General features: G+C 38.2%; 1 protein-coding gene across 1 annotated transcript; it reads right to left on the bottom strand.

Annotated features, from left to right (window-relative positions):
- Window positions 1–422: 422 nt before the first annotated feature.
- METAP2 (methionyl aminopeptidase 2) lies at window positions 423–17,736 on the bottom strand. The gene is made up of 11 exons (XM_076334881.1): window positions 17,525–17,736; window positions 16,565–16,666; window positions 13,167–13,232; window positions 12,722–12,824; window positions 7,981–8,142; window positions 6,057–6,238; window positions 5,878–5,972; window positions 5,695–5,791; window positions 5,078–5,181; window positions 2,452–2,567; window positions 423–1,213 (listed from the first exon to the last, which is right to left on the bottom strand). Exons 1-11 carry the CDS (start codon window positions 17,703–17,705, stop codon window positions 961–963), a joined length of 1,461 nt encoding a protein of 486 aa, XP_076190996.1. The 5' UTR covers window positions 17,706–17,736; the 3' UTR covers window positions 423–960.
- Between the last annotated feature and the right edge of the window lie 248 nt (window positions 17,737–17,984).

Below are 17,984 nucleotides of genomic sequence, written 5' to 3'. Positions count from 1 at the left end.
ATTAACCTTCTCATTGTCCCCACAACTTGTCCAGTCTAATGTGTACTTAAAGAAGACTGGGAATCACACGAATGAGAATTTTACTCCATGCAAAAGGGCATGCCAGTGGCAAAGAATATCTAGGGTTATATACTAATGTTCACAGTTGACTGCAGCCCGAAGTTGCATGTTGCTATTATCGGCAAGAGAGACCACAAAATGCATTTGACATGTTCTAAATACAGCTGAAGTCTCAGCTGAAGACTGGCACTCTCAAAAACAAATCACACCACACATCTCTACTGAAGTCACATTCTGTCCTGTGAAGAGATGACTTCTTGCCCTGTATCCCAGCACTGACAAGGCTATGTAAATAAGGACTAAAAGGCAAAGTTTCATATTAAGGGTAAGACAGGTCCAGCTTCAAGACAAGAAATGGCAAATCAAGTTTGTAAAATATTTAATAGAGCGGTTTCCCAGCAGACTCCTGACCAGAATCATAACCAGACTTCTAAAAAGTATATATATTTTTAGATCTGAAAATTTGTCTTTATTTTTTACAAAATGGATTCCAGGAAGTTTAAAAGGCAATATCATAGAGGACTTGGGCGCCGAAATCAGGTGTAGTCATTCAAAGCACTCAAGTAGGAATATGGTAATATAAATATTTGAAAAGCATCTTTATCATAAATGTTCGAAACAAAATGTGTAACTCATTCCAAACTAAAAATTGAGCTTTATAGCACGTATTTCCCTGAACAGAAAAAAATAAGTAACTTTTGAAATATTTCTAAAGGCCTGAAAGCTTTTTCCTCGGTTAGTTACATTAGAAGACTTGCCTTTGATTAAATTCCTTCCTTTCCAAATACGGAAAGTATTACATCAGTCCACTGTTAAAACAGACAATATGTTGCAAATTAATTCTGGTATAGTATGTTCCAACAAAGCCTAGAGTATAAAGGTGCTGAGGTGGCTTTGAGTTTAGTAGTCATCTCCTCTGCTGACAACCTCCTTGCACGTTGGGCGCAACAGTATAGTATGCTCAAACTGTGCTGTGTATGAGCCTTTGATGTCGCATAAGGGAGGATATGGATCCACTATACCCAAGTCGCACAGGTTCTTCAATGCCATTAGGTATTTACTCTCTCCCAGGCGATCTAGCCATCTGCGGCAGAAGGCAAGAGTGCCAAAGTTTTCATTGATAACATTTAGCAAGTGTTTTGCTCTTGGAAGCCTGCAGAAAAAAGAAGAACGTGTTTGAGAAAGAGGTATCGCCAGCAAGCATTCACTACAGAAATAAAACACACCAATTAAGAAAAAGGTTAGATTTCAAAGTCTTTCAAGACATCCTGGGATGTCTTTCTACGCCAATCAGGTGTTCCGTTCACAAAAGCAAGCGCATTTTCCTCCTGCAAAAAGGTACCCTTCAAAACAAATCTGAATGCTGCCAAACACACTGGCCATCCATTTCAAATAGGGGAAGTTAGATTGTGAACGTATCTGCATCTAACTACGCAAGCAAAACTAAACGCAGTGACAGGAATCATTCTCTTAAATAATAAAAGGACGATTCATTTTATAAAGAAAACCACAATTCTTCCTGATCCAAAGTGGTTAATAAGCTGAACTAATTTAGGCACAAGCTTGTTGGCTTAAAACTCCGAAGTTTTACTTCTGAAGTCAAATACTTGGTAAGCTTTTTATTCATCCTTCTTACAATACGTAAGCATAAGAATTAGAGACTTATAGATCTGCTAAGAAATAAACTTATTTCCAAATATAAGCAGTTCCTTTCCAACCCTTAGGCTAATTCTCCACCCCCTCACCTTTTTCATATTACTAGATCATTCTGTGGAGACAAAGTAGAACTATCTGGAAAGGCATGTCTGCCTGCTATGTTTCTAACCATAATAGCCTTCACTTCAGAAAATATGTTGCACTCCTAGAAATGCCAAAATGCAATCCCAGTGAAAACCAAAAATTAATAAATCGATTTCATTTTATAGCAATATGCTGAAACAAGAACTTAAAACCCACGAAATATCTATACAAACAAAACAGATGACATGAATAGCTTGATATATGCTGGGAACAGCACTAAGACAAAGATTGTGGCACACAACCATAATACTGATGTTGATCTAAAAAAAATTATACATTTAATATATAGACTAATATACAAACATAATCTATATATTATTATAAAAAATTACTAATGATAGGAAGATTGTTAAAAAACAATCTAGATTTCTGAAGACATATTTTCTCCATTTCCAGATTCTTTGGAATAATCCCATATTGTTCCAGATTTACAATCAGAGCACATTTCATAACAAGAACATTGCTAACACCACCCTTTGAGTCCTCTGACAGCCTTATTAATTAGTGAAGAACCTGTATTGTATCAAATTTGAACTCTAAGAGGGCGGTAGCTCTAGCACAATATACCGACAAAAAAAATCAAAATCCAACCTTATTGGCACATGCCCAACATCAAAGTTCTTCATATAATGAGAACACTCCATATCATCATGAACAACACCTTTTCCTGTGCTACCGAAGGTTTCTATAGCATATACTTCACCTTCCTAAGGAGAGAAAAAAAGGGAACATGTTGCAATATGAAAATAAATGACATTGGGCCATTCTGATATAACGATCTCAGTATAACAACTTCTGAATACAAGTAATTAAATGTGAATAGATTCAATCACCAAATCAATGCAGAGAAAAATTCAATATGGAGATTTCACACAGTAAAGTTACAGACATCTCCAAATCATCAGCTATTTATGTTAGTACCACTTTATTTGTTTCAAGCCATAAATATCAGCACGTTTCTAGTCAAAATTTCTCAAAGTCATTGCAGTTAAAACATTGTCAAAGCATACATCTAACATAGCTAAGAAACTACATTCTGCTGCAAAACATTTGCTAACTGGAAGTAATTCTCCTTTGCTAGTCAGATAGAAGTCCTAGGAAATTTATAGTTTAGACATAGCAAATAGATGTTGATTACAGAGACTTACTGCACTGAAGAACTTTCTGCCCAATTTCTGCAAGAATTTTCTGGTAACAGCTGCTAGTATAAACCCTTAACCTGCTCATTTCCACTCCACAAGATGAATTTCTTCAAGAAATGAAGGTGATATATATCTGCAAGGGCATTATCAAAATTCTAGCCAAGAACATACTGAAATGCCATTATATAAACTCATTTCTGCCAAGTGCATTCACATCTCCTTAATGGTAGGACTGTGAAAGGGACTTAACAAGATAGGGCATCAAACATCAACGGACAGCGGGAGCTGGGTTTTTCAGTTTATTAAGCTACTTTGAAAGTCACAACCCAAAAATAAGAAGCCACATGAAAAGCAGTAACACAGGCTTCAAATTCAAGACAAACTCTTAAAGATGCCCCTGAATATTAAACTGATTTCATTTAAAAAAGACAAAACACAAAACCACAAAAACCCCCATACAATGCCACAAAAAAATTCACTTTACACCCACTTTTTCAGAATAAGGATCGTCAGAGGCTGTATTTCAGTCATAAAAACTCAGTGGATTGCAGTTCGATACTATAATTAGCACAGTACAGTAAGAGCTTGGCTATGCTCCACATTCTTCATTGGCAAAACTCACTGTCTTTAACGATGTAGGATTGTGTCCTAAGTAACCTACAGAAGCTGAAGAAATTAAAAAATGTCTTCTCCCCAGTGGATATTCAGTTAAAACAATCTCAAAGCTCTGAAATCTTTAAGTAAGATTTACTTAAAGAACACAAGTTTTATGCTAGTAATATACTGATGATGGATGATATACAAGTCCTAACCATTCACTAAGCCAAAACAAGACCACACGAGCTTTTTCTACCTTCCTTTTCCAATACTCTTTAATCCCTTTGCATACTCCTGTAGATAAATGATAGTTAAAACTTTGTCTTTTTGCTCACATCGTTAACAAGGTGATCAACAATTATGATACAAGTTTTGGGTGATGAGAGTGAGCCTACCTCAAAATACAATCCTGTCCAAACCACACCTGCCCCTATTCAGCTCTTAGAAGTCTTATTAACTCTTACTAGTTACTTATTTACGCTTACTAGTGATCAGTGCTGATCAGTGATCAGGCTTAGAATGAAATTAAAAGCTTCTTATGTCATTACCAATCTTTTAAATAAGCCTTCTTATCTTGTTAGAACACAAGCTTACATAAAAATGGTGGCTAAATCTCAGGTTACATATTTTAATACTGCCTTTCCGACTGGTATAGTTTGCCACATGTACAACAATTTCTCTTCCCCTGCTCCAAAACACTATTCAAACAACACCGTTCATCTAGCCTCTCACATTAACTAGAAATATGCTTAATTATTTTGTATCTGCAAAGAAAAACTGCACTGGAAGCTTTTCAAGAAAGATGTCATGTCCAACTGTACTAGCAAGAAGTCATCCAAAGCTACAACACTACAGAAGTATTTCTCAAGAATTACCTGAGCAAGAGAAGATTGTTATTTTCTCTTTTTAATTACAGAGTGAACAAACAAGGAAAGTGTCAATGACTGGCAAGTCCAAACACCTTTCAGGAAAACTCTGGTCCCTCAAGTTCACCCCAAAATCTGAATTCCTGTCCTTTTCCCTGCTCCTAAGTGCAACATTCCTAAGTGCAACATTCCAACACTGCATTTAAGTAACGTATACACATTGAGAAATAAATACACAGAAGTTTCTATAAGCATCACTAAGGCCATTCAGATTTCAACGGGGGTTTTTTTGTTGTTTAGTGGGTTTGGGTTTGTTTGGTTTTTTGGTTGGTTTTTGTTGTTTGTTTTTTTTTTTTTTTTAAATAGCAGGGTTCCAAGGCTTCAATTTCAGAAAGCGTTAGATACCAGAACACTCCAGGGCTAAATGGAGAAGCCAAGGAGATGAAACAAGAGTGATCACTCCTTTACAGGAACAAAGTACAGCAAAGTTTTTCCTCTGCTGCTACTACCCACCAGGATCACAAATACTACACATTAGGACCGCACAGGAAATACTATCCTTGCAGCGATAGTTGGGGAAACTTAACAGAAAGGTTTAAGAACTCCATTTACCTCCATTCTTGTGGCTTCTCCTCCTTTCACAATGGGCACCGTTTTTCCAGCGTGTATCCTATATGGCCCAATTGAGTGTCCATTCAAATTGCGAATTGGTTTCACTTTTGAAGAAAACATTAATATTACAGGCAATTTCCTAACATGTTAAACCCTTTAAAGCAATTTGGTTTGTTAGCTCCTACTGAAAGTACAATAGTGACTACTCATAGTGCAGAAGAACTAAACACAAAACTATCCACACATCTTGTACGAGTTCCAGCCAAGACACAAGTTAGTTTTGCATGCTGTATCAAAACTTCATTATTAAAGACTAGCAACTCCAACAGTAACAAAAGTTTATTAACAAAGCCAAACAGCAGGTATCAAATCATTTGTACATTTTGAAACAGTTGTTCAGCCTTCATCTTATCTGTTAAAAATACAATACTTGGAAGGATAAACCAAGAACATTCCTCCAGAGGAATGGCAAGCCAGCCAGAAACACGTATTTATGCAAGTCACTCATACCATACTTCTAGTACAGAGGTCTTTTCAATAGAATACAAATAAATCAATATTTGTAGAAATATATATACTCTAAGAGCACCTATCCTTATATAAAGACAAGAACTTGCCTTGGTATGTTTTGCCATCAATTTCAACCTCGTAAGACTCCATAACTTCTTGTATGGCCTCCCCTACATCACAGAGACGTACATCTATTCCAGCACACTGAAAATAAAGTGCAAATATAAATGGAAAATAATTGCAAAGATTACTGTAAAAGACTTGGTAAATGACTTACATAATGATCGTACCTTTATTCCAGTATTTGTGGCATCCTTTACAGCTTGTAATAGTCTGTCATATTTTGGATTGAATGTGACTGTAAAAGCACAGTCAATAATACGACCTGAAATCAGCAGAAGTTAATTAGCTTCATAGTCTTTGCACTGAAGAGTGTTCTCAAAGTTTTAATTCACAAATAAAAACTAACCACTAATATGTGTCCCAAAATCTATTTTGCAAATATCATCATACTGCAGGACTGTTGGATCTCCAGCATTGGGAGTGTAGTGGGCGGCACAATTATTCAGAGAGCACCCAGTAGGAAATGCAAGACCTGCATTTAAACCATTTTCCTTTATCAGCTTACGTGAGCAGTCTTCTAGTTTTTCACTAAAAGGCAGAGGGGAGGGAGAAGAAAAAAAGAACATAACAGTTGTCATTAATATTTCTTATGTTGACTTCAAATAAATCAATGCAAGAACAAAACCTCAGAAAAATATTCAAGTGAATGTTTTAATTTGAAATCTTAAACTACTTGTATGCTAACTAGAAGGAGACCCTAGACTGGAAAATGTAAGTACAACATAATATTCTTCAGTTCTTGGGTGTTGTTTCTTCTACCCTTTCTCAGGCAAAATTGAGTACTTCACTAGTGTTTTTACTCTAAGTGTAAAATATCCATCCTTTACAAGCTACATTTAACCCATTCTTCCTGAGCAGCAGAGGTTATACAACTAAAGTTTAAGCAAATTAAATGCATTTTTTCAATTACTGGGATTTAAAAGGAAAAAAAAAAAGAAAAAAGGCAATAGTATAGTCCTCTCATTTATTAAAAAAAATTCTAATTAAAGAAGGATAATATTTTTTTTTTTAATTTAAGCGATAACTGATAAAATAAAACCTTATGAGACTAGCATTTGTTCTTGTTTTTTGTCTACTCTCGAGCTGTTAGCTACTGGAAAGCTACAGATAGATGTCCACCAGTGCATACTCCTATAGTGGCAGTGAGTGATGTAAACTGCAGCTCACATCAGTGCACCATACTCTGTTTTTGTTTAAGAAAGCTATTCACTCAGAGCAATCTGGAAAAAGAAGAGAGCTTATTTTAATAGACAAGTCCCCATAGCCTGAGGTACTTTAGGAAGAAAAGCAATAATTTTCTCAAAACGACTTATAACAGTCAAACTGTCATAATTCAATATGACAGATTTGTTTCAGCCAGACTAGTGATTATTAAGGCAGCTGTCTTTCTTCCACTTCCCCTGATGGCATATTATTTCTTTCCGTTATCCTCGCACAGTTACCTTGGGGATCAGCTCTGATTAGCTTTCTTACTATCCTACTCTTGTCACAGTCCCCAGTCATATCAGGCTGAAAGCGCCTGATTTTGGAAGCTAAACTGTCCTGGATCAGTGCAGTACTTGGACAGCAGACATTTCGTCTATATAAACTGAAGGACAGAAAAAGGAATAGTTGGAAGAGTCAAGAGAATCAGTCCAGGCTAATTATTTCTTTAAACTTTACCTTAATCAAACTCATGTTTATCTTAAGAAATAACTGAGCAAATGGATTATCAACTGAGAACACCACAAAGAAACACTGTGTTTCTCCAGAAACATCAGTCAGTGAAGACTAAATATAGACAAAATCTTTCTGCCCTGGACTGAGTACACAGCCATGCTGTTTTTATGCCTCTTCGCCCACTCCCAGCCTCAGAGTGCACCTGCATTGCTTATCCACATAGCATTTCACTGACAATTCTTGCAAAAGCCAGGATGTTTACTACCGCTATTGCTGCTTCTCTAAGCACTGCTTGCAGAACTTATGTGCAAGAGTAGCCAGGGCACAGAACATTAAAATCAAGCATGTGCTCAAAATAAGTGAGCAGAACTGAAAGCTTAGTTTGAAATTCACTATGATCCCAGGCCCTGTAAAGCTGCATAAGCTAAGAATATGTTGTAAGAGGAAACTTAAAGGAAATAATTGGGGATATTAGTTGTATACTTCAAACAGAAATCCCAACACTCGTGACACAATCAATTAAGCACACAAAATTGAGACTAAATCCCTCCCCCTCTGGAGAAAGAAGAAAAATCTACAGCAGAGGTCTTTGAGAAGATCTGCGTCCTCACCAGATTTCTATCATTGTCATTCCAGGTTTTATCCAGCTCATAACGTATTTCCTCACTTGTCTGTGTGCCTCTGCAGCCTCCCGAAAATCATTCCAGATTTCCTCACTGGCTTGGTCTAGTGCTTTCTTTTCTTCACTAGTTGTTCTCCAAGCAGCAGTTCGCCTTCAAAATAAAGGATGTCATGAAAAATTACTATAAACACAGTAGTCATTACAATTTCTGTCTAAAGCCTGCAAAGGTTTATTAACCAGTCAGGCCTACATTTACCTGTGCAACAGAAATGATCCTGACTTATAAAATTTTCAGAATAAAGGAAGCCTATAAAAATATATCAGCACCACAGACTGGCACCTGTGAAAGGCAGTAACATTGCAGCAAAAAAAAAAAAAAAAATTATGTATACGTAGAAATTTAACTCAGGTAGACCATGAACCATATTATTCCTTTTACATTTTCAAAAGCCTTACCTCCCAACCCTCCCAAAAGCCCAGAGAAGCAGTGTGCTTGCAGGATGCATAATACTTTTCAAAAAAACAGAACAGGCATATAAAATTCATATCAATGCCTGCAATTCCACCTTGAGTTTAGCAGGGCAACATGCTCTGCTCATGCAAAGAGTTTATTTTTTGCACAATCTTACTTATTCAGACAGTGCTCTTCCTGTAGAGAGATGAATCTCAGCACTGTAGTATAGCTACTTGGCCCAGAAACTGTTACTGACAGAGACAATAAGCCTCTTCAAAATTTAAGAGCTTGCAGTTCCAGTATTACTTGTGCTCATCCTCAGAATATTTAGGTAATAACACCTAGCACAGTGTATAGTAACTATGACACATGCCAGGAAGTTACTTTCTGAATTTGCTGGGTGGTGAATTAACATTTGTTCCAGGAGAATACTACTCACTTTGGCTCTTTGGTAGGTTCATAGAACAAATACAAGAATAATTTTCAATACAAGACTAAATATAAGATTAGTTTTGAATATATTTTTTTATTATGCAAGAAACCATACAACTAAGGTTCCAAGAAAGCAAACAAACAAACAAAAAAGTAATTTAAGCACTCCAGCAACTGTCAGAACTTAACTAAAAGACTAAAAGATTTAACTCTTCTGACTACAAAGTAGAGATACCCTTCAAACGGTGAAGCTGGAGCCCTGTAATGATGCAAAAAACTCTAGCGATAACTCAAAGAACTCCGTACATGCTATGCAGGGCAAATACTACTAAAAACAATACATAGCTGCACATCCTGGTAGGTGGATCATAAAAGAAAAGGGATGATGGACAAGATGGACCAAAGATGCTGAACTACACCAAAGCTTCCAAATTTAGAAATTAACTTTTACCTTTATGTACATGAGCTGATTGTAAGCAAACAACTGAATATGCAGAGTGAAAGGATTACTTTTTGAAATCTAACAGTGTAGCTACTTACCTGTTTCACAGGCATGTAACTTGGCTCCACTCTAAGAGTTTCCTTCACAGCCAAAAAACAGGTATGAGTGAGCCAAGAAACTATGCCCTGCAATTTTGCTGTATTTTGAACTGAGTATTTATACAGTGTTAAGAGGCCTGCAATCCTAAAGCAAAGTTGACAAGATAAAGAAGGATAACAGGCTATTCCATAAAATTTTTCTCAGGATGACCAGAGGATCCAAGTATTTTGAGACCCTTTTGCTTGTTTCCCTTGAACTTCCTGCTCCTTTTCAGATAAAGTAACAACAGTGCAAAGGAGAAATCCCATGCTTACTCTTCTGAGCAGTTTTCTCACTCCAATAGCAAGCATCACGCATACTACTCTTAGAATTTGCCTTAACACTGGTAAATTCCACCAAAAAAAAAAAAAAAAGCAACAAGCTGCAACACTGGAGTCTTCTTACTGCACTTGGAAATTGGACTACTGCCAGCACAGTAGTCATGGAACAAGAAGATAGAAAAGGTGTACTGCATAAAAACAGTGGGGAGAGTGACTCGAGAATCCTTTCAGACTGCTCTGGATTCCAGCAGGGAATACCCTCCGGTAGCAAGAGCTGCCGACAGAGTCTGGGCAGCTGCTCTGCCATCAGTCACGGACTTAAGTGCAAACTCCAGCAAACTGGCAGGAAGCCAACCTCACTGTACCCTACTGTACTTCAGCATATAGTCACTCCATGCAAAACAACTGGGGGACAAAATAGCCTCTACGTTTAAAAATACTGTATCAGACCCAAAGCATTTTGCTGCCAAAGCTGCACCGCTGCCAGCTGGGATCTCCGGAAACGAGGTGACAAGAAATCCTGCTTGGGCCTAAACACTTCAGGACATGTGAAAAATCAATTGACCAGATAAAGGTCTCACACCAAACATCAGGTCCTCTGACAGGCAGATGGGCTAGCAAGCTTTTCTGAAGACAGTTTCCTAATGTGCTGGCTACCACATAAATCAGCTTAAGAAGTTCACCTCTTGCTCCAAGCCACTTGTTCCCATCTTTTCACTCCAGTTCACAGCCCCAGTTTTCACTAGTACAAATCTTTACAGGATTGTGCTGTAAACTAGATTTTAGTGATCAAAGATAAGAATTCCAGAAAGTAACTCCCCCAGATTATTTTAACCCAGATAAAAGCACAAGGGCAGAAACAAGCAGGTAGGGACAAGAATTCCTTAATCCCACTTTAACAAAATCAGTGTATCATGAAATATCGCTTATAGTTTTTCTGCCCTCCCTGTTGCATCATTTCAAATTCAGGTGTCTTCAACAAAAAACGCAAGCCTTCAAACACAACTAAATACACGAGATATAAAAATATCAAAGCTGTTCGTCTATATAAGAACTGATTCGCTGCAATTTTTTCCCCTGAAAACTGAATGATACCCACTTCTAGTTCAACTTCCTGCACAAAACACACAATTCCACGTTGATGAGAGGTAACTTTAGAAAGCATGTGCATTAAGAGTTAAGATTAGAAGTGCAACTCTTTAAAAAAAAAAAAAAAAAATCAAAGACCTACTGACCTCAGCATGAATAAGAGAAGTGGCACAAAAACGCTTCACCAATATATAAAATGAAACTATTATTTGGAATAGGAAATATCCAAGCGTTCATGTCAGCTACTAATTTAAGTAGCTGCTTATGTTATGAAATGCGAAAATAGCATCATAAGAGTTAATATTTTAAATTAGGAACAAAACTAAGCATGTAGTTTCTTTATATAATTTGTTTAAGCAAATATTTCAGGTTCCTTAGAAGAGTATATTCTTCCATAGCAGAACATTCTTGGTACAGAAAAGATGCCCCACTTAAATCCTGTTAGAAAAGGTGGTTTGGTTTTGTTGTTTTGTGGGGTTTTTTTCCCCTTCCAAATAAATAGTAGCAAACCCAGAGTAAAACATTTAATCTTCAATAGCTGGATACGTAACAGAGGTGTAAAAATAGTGTGCCATTTGTTAATGAACTACGAACATGCTTAAGATATTTATAATCTGATTTCCTGAATTGCTTAAATGATGTCCTGAACATGACATATGCATATACAGACAAACACTTAACTCTTAAGCATGAAAGAATCACTCCTGCATCAGCCCATCAGGACTACCCTGTGAGAGTCCTTCATTAGCATGCTAATATTGTGCATACAAACAAGGCAGTCATTTATAAATAAATATGCTCAAACTGTAGTCCTTAAAAAGAAGAAAAGGCTTCCTCAAAACCAAATTTTAATCTCTCAAAAATGAAACTACATTATCTGTGAATATGGGAACACAATTTATAGGATGTACTAGACGCTTAACTATGTTGCTTACACTCTGAGAAACAGGCATTGACTTTAAACAACTAAAAAGTTTCAAAGTAATTTGATTCTGGAAAAAAAGTAATTGAAAGCTAAACAATGCTTTCAGAAATATAAATATCTACTTCCCCCCCCCGCTTTGGTTTAAACTATTTTTTTTCCAGAGTTTTGATTCAAAACTTCCTGGGAAGTTTTCAGTAATACTTGTTTTTTTCATTCAGATTTTCATGCAGTTCAAGCTAATTCCATGCCACACCCCTCACCCCAAGTAAAACATGATGTTCCACTACACGTCATGTAAGAAAAAAATCAGGAAACTCAGCCAAGCCGGTATATCCTAGTTCTTAAGAAAGCATAAGGAAATAGTAGTACCCAATGAAAACATAAGGATGCAGATGTCTGTTCAAGAAAACCACTAGAAGCTGTTGCTCGTTTAGTAAAATTGCGTATTATTCCCACGTCACTATGAATTATAAAAAACAGTTTAGGTTATAATAACTATATATTCATACAAACAGAGAGAAGCAAAGTGCAGAATATACCACTTAGGCTTTTAAATTAAACTGTCTCATACTCTGAGATTGACGTCTCTACCAAAAAATAAATAAAAATAGCAAGAAGTTGACATCTAGATGCCACCAAAACTGCTGCATAACAGTGTCTCATGTCCCTAAATTTTAAACCTTCATTCAGTTCTAATTCAGGGGGTTTTTTTGTTTGTTTTTTTTTTGTTTGTTTTTTTTTTACAAGCTGCCTACTGAAATCCTGTTGGTCCCCTGCGTCTCAAGGTCCCCTACCTCATGGCAATTCTGCTCATACAGGCTACACCTTAACTAAAAGTGTAGGGAAGGAGGAACATTTATAGCCTGAAGACTTCTATTCATTAAGTTCTTAGATGATCCAGTTTTAAAAAAAAAAAAAAAAAAGGAAAAGTACATTACAGCATTTATTTTTTAAGCTTAAAACACTCACCCATCTTGTGTTGGTGGGTATTCACATTCTTCTCCCTTCGGGAATATGTAGCTAGGAAATAGATCACATATTGGAATAGAAGGTGGATCTGTCTGGACCTTAGCTGTTGAGTATAATTTAAGAAAGTTTTACATATGGTACACTGGAAATACTAAGTATCTTATTTCAATCATAAAAGTTAAACAGCGCAAGTTATTTAAGATCCCCTTACTAGAATTTGGGCTTCTACCAAGACAACATCCTATCACAATGCCCTCAAATGACTTTATTTGGCCAATGCTCAAGGTGGCATTCAGGGATACCAGAAAGAAGAAGAGTCAGCCAGACTTAGCCTACAAACCCAAACTGCACGCCAAAATTTGTTTCAACTGCCAAGAACAGCACTTACACATGCTTATACCAAATATTCATGCAGTCTATCTTTACTTTTGTGCTTGATACCTACGTCCTTTCTTCTTTTTCTTCTTCTTCTTCTTTTTCCCTGTTGCTCCATCTCCTTCACCCTCTCCATCTACAGGAAAGAAAAGCGCTCAGGTGAACATAAAATAACCTTAAAGAACCAAATAATTTTGAACAAGACACAAAACCATCTGGACTATCTGGAAACACTTCTTTCACAACAGAATTTAATGGATTAAAAGACAGCTAGAAGCTGCCACAAAACCATTAGCATTTGCAGTCGCTACACCAAACACAGACCTAAGAAAATACTTTCTAAAGTTGATGACTTAAACATATCACCAAATGGAGAAAAAAAGCAGCTCAGGGAAAGAGTTTTCAGAAAGTCCTACTCCAAATTCCTCTATTCTCAATTCACCCAAAAAGATGCCTGGGGTTGGGGGAGGACATGAGAGAGAACTGTATTAGACGCAACAGCTAACAAAAAGCTAGAAACTACTGCTTCAAACCATCTTCTGATGCTTCAGCTAAAGGAACTTAATGCATCTGGAAAGATAAAAAACCCAAACAAGTAAAGATGACAGCATTTAGGTCAGGACAAGTTTAATCTGGAGACAACAGGGAAAGTCACAACCAGCACTGAGCAAAACCACTGCGTGTGGGAAGTACCAGTGGGAGGTTTTCAGAGAGCACAGCATGTAAGCACCAAGAATCGGCCACACCATGTTGAAGTCACATTTGGGAGTTGACAGTAACCCCATGGACTTCACGTGTGGCTACATTTAATGCTTAGTTACTTCATACACAATGAAGTATTTATCTAATGCGATACCATCTAACTAAACCTTCTGGACCTAACCACAAGTTCATTTCAAAATGGGTAAGTACTAGTCATCTACATTTAGAACATTTATTTTTATCCAAAGCGAAAAGTAAAATTGAAAGAACTTTTAGAATCAAGTCAAAGCACTGCCATTTTGAATGCATTTATACAGAAACTTGTATTTGCTCATTTATTTAAAACCAAAACCAAACCACAACACTGACCAGTTGTTCCAGTCACTAGATTTCAAGCCTCTCATGATGGTCAGCGTCATCCCCATTTTTATGTCGTAGTGACTGCTATAATCCTGCAGCTGGGGCAAATTTCAGTAGTGTGTCACCCCTGCCCCTCCCCAGCTCATTTTGGCATTAAGTATCTTATTTTAATTTTTTGTAAAAAATTGCAAGTATAACTTGTACTACTAGTGTAACTACAACGTAGTCCAGCCTACCAGATTCTCCATTAATCCATATTTCATAGGCAGCCAAAAATCCTTAACAGTGCATATGAATTTCTTCAAAATGTGGTAACTTTGCGACATTTCTCTTGACCTTGAGCTGTGCTCAAACCACTCATCAAGAAATGAATTAGATGTGACTCCAGTTTGTTCACCAAGTGATTTTCGGATTTTTTTTATTAAAACGCTAGGCCTAAACTGCGAAAAAAGTACAGCATTTCTTAAATGTTGTCACGGTTGCTATCTGCTTATTGTGACTTTTTCATACATCACTGCACGTGAATATGCCAACTGCAAGCCAAACTAACCGGGCCTATGCTTTCACGTCCTTGAAGACTGCTGCAGACTAACTGTGCTGCCAGAAACATAACTACTGCATCTGACCAATACCCTGTTTGTCTTCAGGTTATTTAGCTGGTAATGAAAAAAATTTTCAGCAGAAAAGCAATTTAAGATCTTTGCAAAACTGAAGCCCAACCTTATGCCATTTTGGTATAGCTGTTTAATAACTTAGCCTAATATCATGCAAAAATATTATCTATCAGCATGTTTTAACACTGCAATGGAAATCTGAAGAGCACTTCCTAATCTCTCCCAGATTTCAAAAGGTACACAGTCTCATTTCTGAGGCCACTCAGTTATGGGCTTATCAAGGGGGAAAAAAAAAAAAAAAAGGGGGGGTGTGTGTAGGTATTTTATTGGTTTTAATCTAATGCAGCACCATGTCTTAAGCAACACCTCTGAAACTACACAATTAAGATGGCAAGTGATGAGAACCCAGTATAAGCAAGAACACACAGTTGTCTTCAAAAAACTTAGAGCAATTTTTATTTTTCTGCAAAAATATTATTGTTTTTCCAAAAACACATCCAAGTCTGATATGTGGAAAAAAGGAAGATTATTATTTCAGTGATAGCACCACTTCATATTTTTTTTATACTTTCTAATACTGTAATACTAATTGCTAATACTGTAAAAAGCATAAAAGAACACAGCACTTGATCTGCAACTAACAATGTTATTTCTCCTGAGATGGAACTATAACTATTCTAATAATTTTCAAAGATTTTTTTTCACTGTATAGAAGTTTTCACTATCCTCCTCATACTTCTTATTTTAGTTGGCAAAGCACATATTGTATTAATGATCTTTCAACTCCATAACCTGAAATACACCGTAAAACAAATAATCCATCAGAATATACTTCTACGGAAAGTAACTGCATAAAAGTGGATGCTGTATATAGATTAATGATGTTCAAAGATCAATTTACTTGTAATTTTATATATCCCAGCACACTTATTTCATTTTTTTAAACTTCTGTATATACTTTACTAAATTAAATTCTGGAATGATGAATTCCAGCAATAGTCAACTAAGAAGATTTCTAAGCAGAACAGTAAGAACCATTTTAGGGTGCTGAACTAACTTTAAATGATAATTCACAAGAAGGAAACTAAATTACTAACTTAACAAATGTATTTTATTAAATGTCCATTTCTATAGAGAATCACTCATCAAAACAAAGGAAATACAGCATTTTTATCTGATATTCCTACAGAAAAGATGCATCCAGCCTGGATTTCAATACCAGACACTTCCAAGGCACTTGCTTAGAACATCAACTGCATAGCACAAGCAACAAGGTATATGCCTTGCTTGTGTATTAATCTCTCCCCAGTTCAGTTTTAATGAAAAATTAGGATTACAGATGAACAGGTTTCAAGTTACTGGTAAAGACTCTAAGACCTTCTATTAATTAAAATGCTCCCTTAAAATTTTCTCTGTATTTTTTGTTCTAAGCCAAGAATAAGAGACATAATTTGGAACATAAATTTATACTGACCACGGTAATGCAAGTGAGAATGATTTATAGTTTACCTTATCTTAAACTAAACATTTTCCTGCAGTAATAAGATCCTTGAAAACAAGAAGCTTTAACAAAGCTGTTATCCCTGGTATTTTTTATATATATGGATGTGTGACAGCTAAACTGTTGCCAAAAAAGTGAAAAGTATATATAGTTGCATCTCAACTCTCCCAAGCAAAAAAAACAACAAAAACCAACCAAACCCAAAAGGCATCTGTAAAGTTTTGTTAAAATGGGAGTCTAGGAAACAAGTTGAAACTGGAAATGTCAAGAGAAAAGATAAGTTACACTTGCCTTCATCATCATCATCTTTTTCTTTCTCCTCCAGTGCTTGTTTATCCAACTGTTTTGCTACATCATCAAGAGCACCTTCCATTTCTTTATCTGTTTCTTGTCCTGTTTGTAAAATTAAAGTATGGCTTACAGTAAAAGGACAGCTCCACGTTAGTAAACAACAGCCCCCAAAACTTTATAGAAATATTATGCGGTACTCATCCTACAGATACCAGAGCATGTGCTGCTTTTTATTTTTTTTTTAAAAGCAGACCCAATGTGTAAGATTGTAGGGCACTACAGTGACAGGTACTGTTATTGAAACTTGCGTTTAAAGGTAGCATTATCCAGACACTTCTGATTACTTTTTTTTTTGCCAGAATAACTAATTCCTCTTGCCACTGCAGCAGCCTGCTCTTGTGAGATAATATGGGCGTGAAGTAGATAATTATAAACGCACAGCATGATCATCACTAACTGCTAGCCTGCTAAAACAAACCCAAACCGTAGTTTCTTTACGTTATTTGCCCAGACTTGCTCCGGCTCTCTCAGAGAACTTGGGAGGTGTACAGAGACTCCATCATGCGGGATGACTTTTACAGCAGCAGTCTTACGCCTTTCCCCCCTCAGGGCATAGGAGGGGATGAGGGATGGGGTGGCTTCTCCTGCGCGCACCGGAGCAGGGAGGACTTCCGTCGGCCCAGCTTCCCTGGTGCCGAACGGCAGCAGCATCCTCCCAGCACCCGCCAGCCCCCTCCTCGCCGAGGGGATCCCCCTCAGCCCACACAGCCGCCACGGGCTGGGACAGCGGCCTCGGCGGCGCCCATCACCCTACCCGCGCCCCGCACGGCAGGACCCTTTAAGCCACCCACAGCCGCCCGCTGCCGCGTACGAGGCCCGATCTGCCGGGTCGCGGCCCCCTCAGGCCGCCCCGCCGGCCTGTCAGCGGAGGGTCCCGGCGCGGCCCGGCCCGGCCCCTACCCGCGGGGCCCGCTTTGCCCTTCTTCTTCTTCTTGCGCTTCTTCTTGGCACCATCCTCCGCGCCGAGCCCCGCCGCGCCGCCTTCCGCACCGTCCTTGTCCTCAGGCTCCGGCGGCAGCTCGCCGTTGAGGTGCTTCTCCGCCTCGCCGGCAGCGCTGCCCGCCTGCCCCACGCCCGCCATGTCGCCGCGGCCGCGCCGCCTCCCACACACGGGGCGAGCGAGAGCAAACGAGCGGCGGGGCCGGCCCTCCGCTCTATGGTGAGCGCGGGGCACGCCGGGAAGGCTGGAGGACTCCGCCAGGGAGGGGAGGAGGAAGAGCGCGGGAAGTCCTTCCTACCTCCTCCTTCCCTCTCCGCGCGCCGCCCCTCAGGCGCGCACGCGCGCCGCCTGTGAGGGGAGGAGGGGGGTCTACCGGGGGGGGTCGCCCGGCCGTGCCCGGCCGCCTGCGGCTGTCCCGCC

This window comes from Aptenodytes patagonicus, chromosome 1, assembly GCF_965638725.1.
Source record: "Aptenodytes patagonicus chromosome 1, bAptPat1.pri.cur, whole genome shotgun sequence".
NCBI classification, from domain to species: domain Eukaryota; kingdom Metazoa; phylum Chordata; class Aves; order Sphenisciformes; family Spheniscidae; genus Aptenodytes; species Aptenodytes patagonicus.
The sequence above is the reverse complement of the archived record's forward strand: the minus strand, read 5'-3'. Positions and strand labels throughout refer to the sequence as shown.

Excerpts from the sequence above, each read along its gene's own strand:
- METAP2 (XM_076334881.1), bottom strand. The coding sequence starts at position 17,705 with ATGGCGGGCGTGGGGCAGGCGGGCAGCGCTGCCGGCGAGGCGGAGAAG. Across the intron at positions 8,143-12,721 it reads TACCCACCAACACAAGATGG|GCGAACTGCTGCTTGGAGAA; the intron begins GTGAGTGTTTTA and ends TTTATTTTGAAG. Across the intron at positions 2,568-5,077 it reads GAGAAGCCACAAGAATGGAG|GAAGGTGAAGTATATGCTAT; the intron begins GTAAATGGAGTT and ends TTCTCTCCTTAG.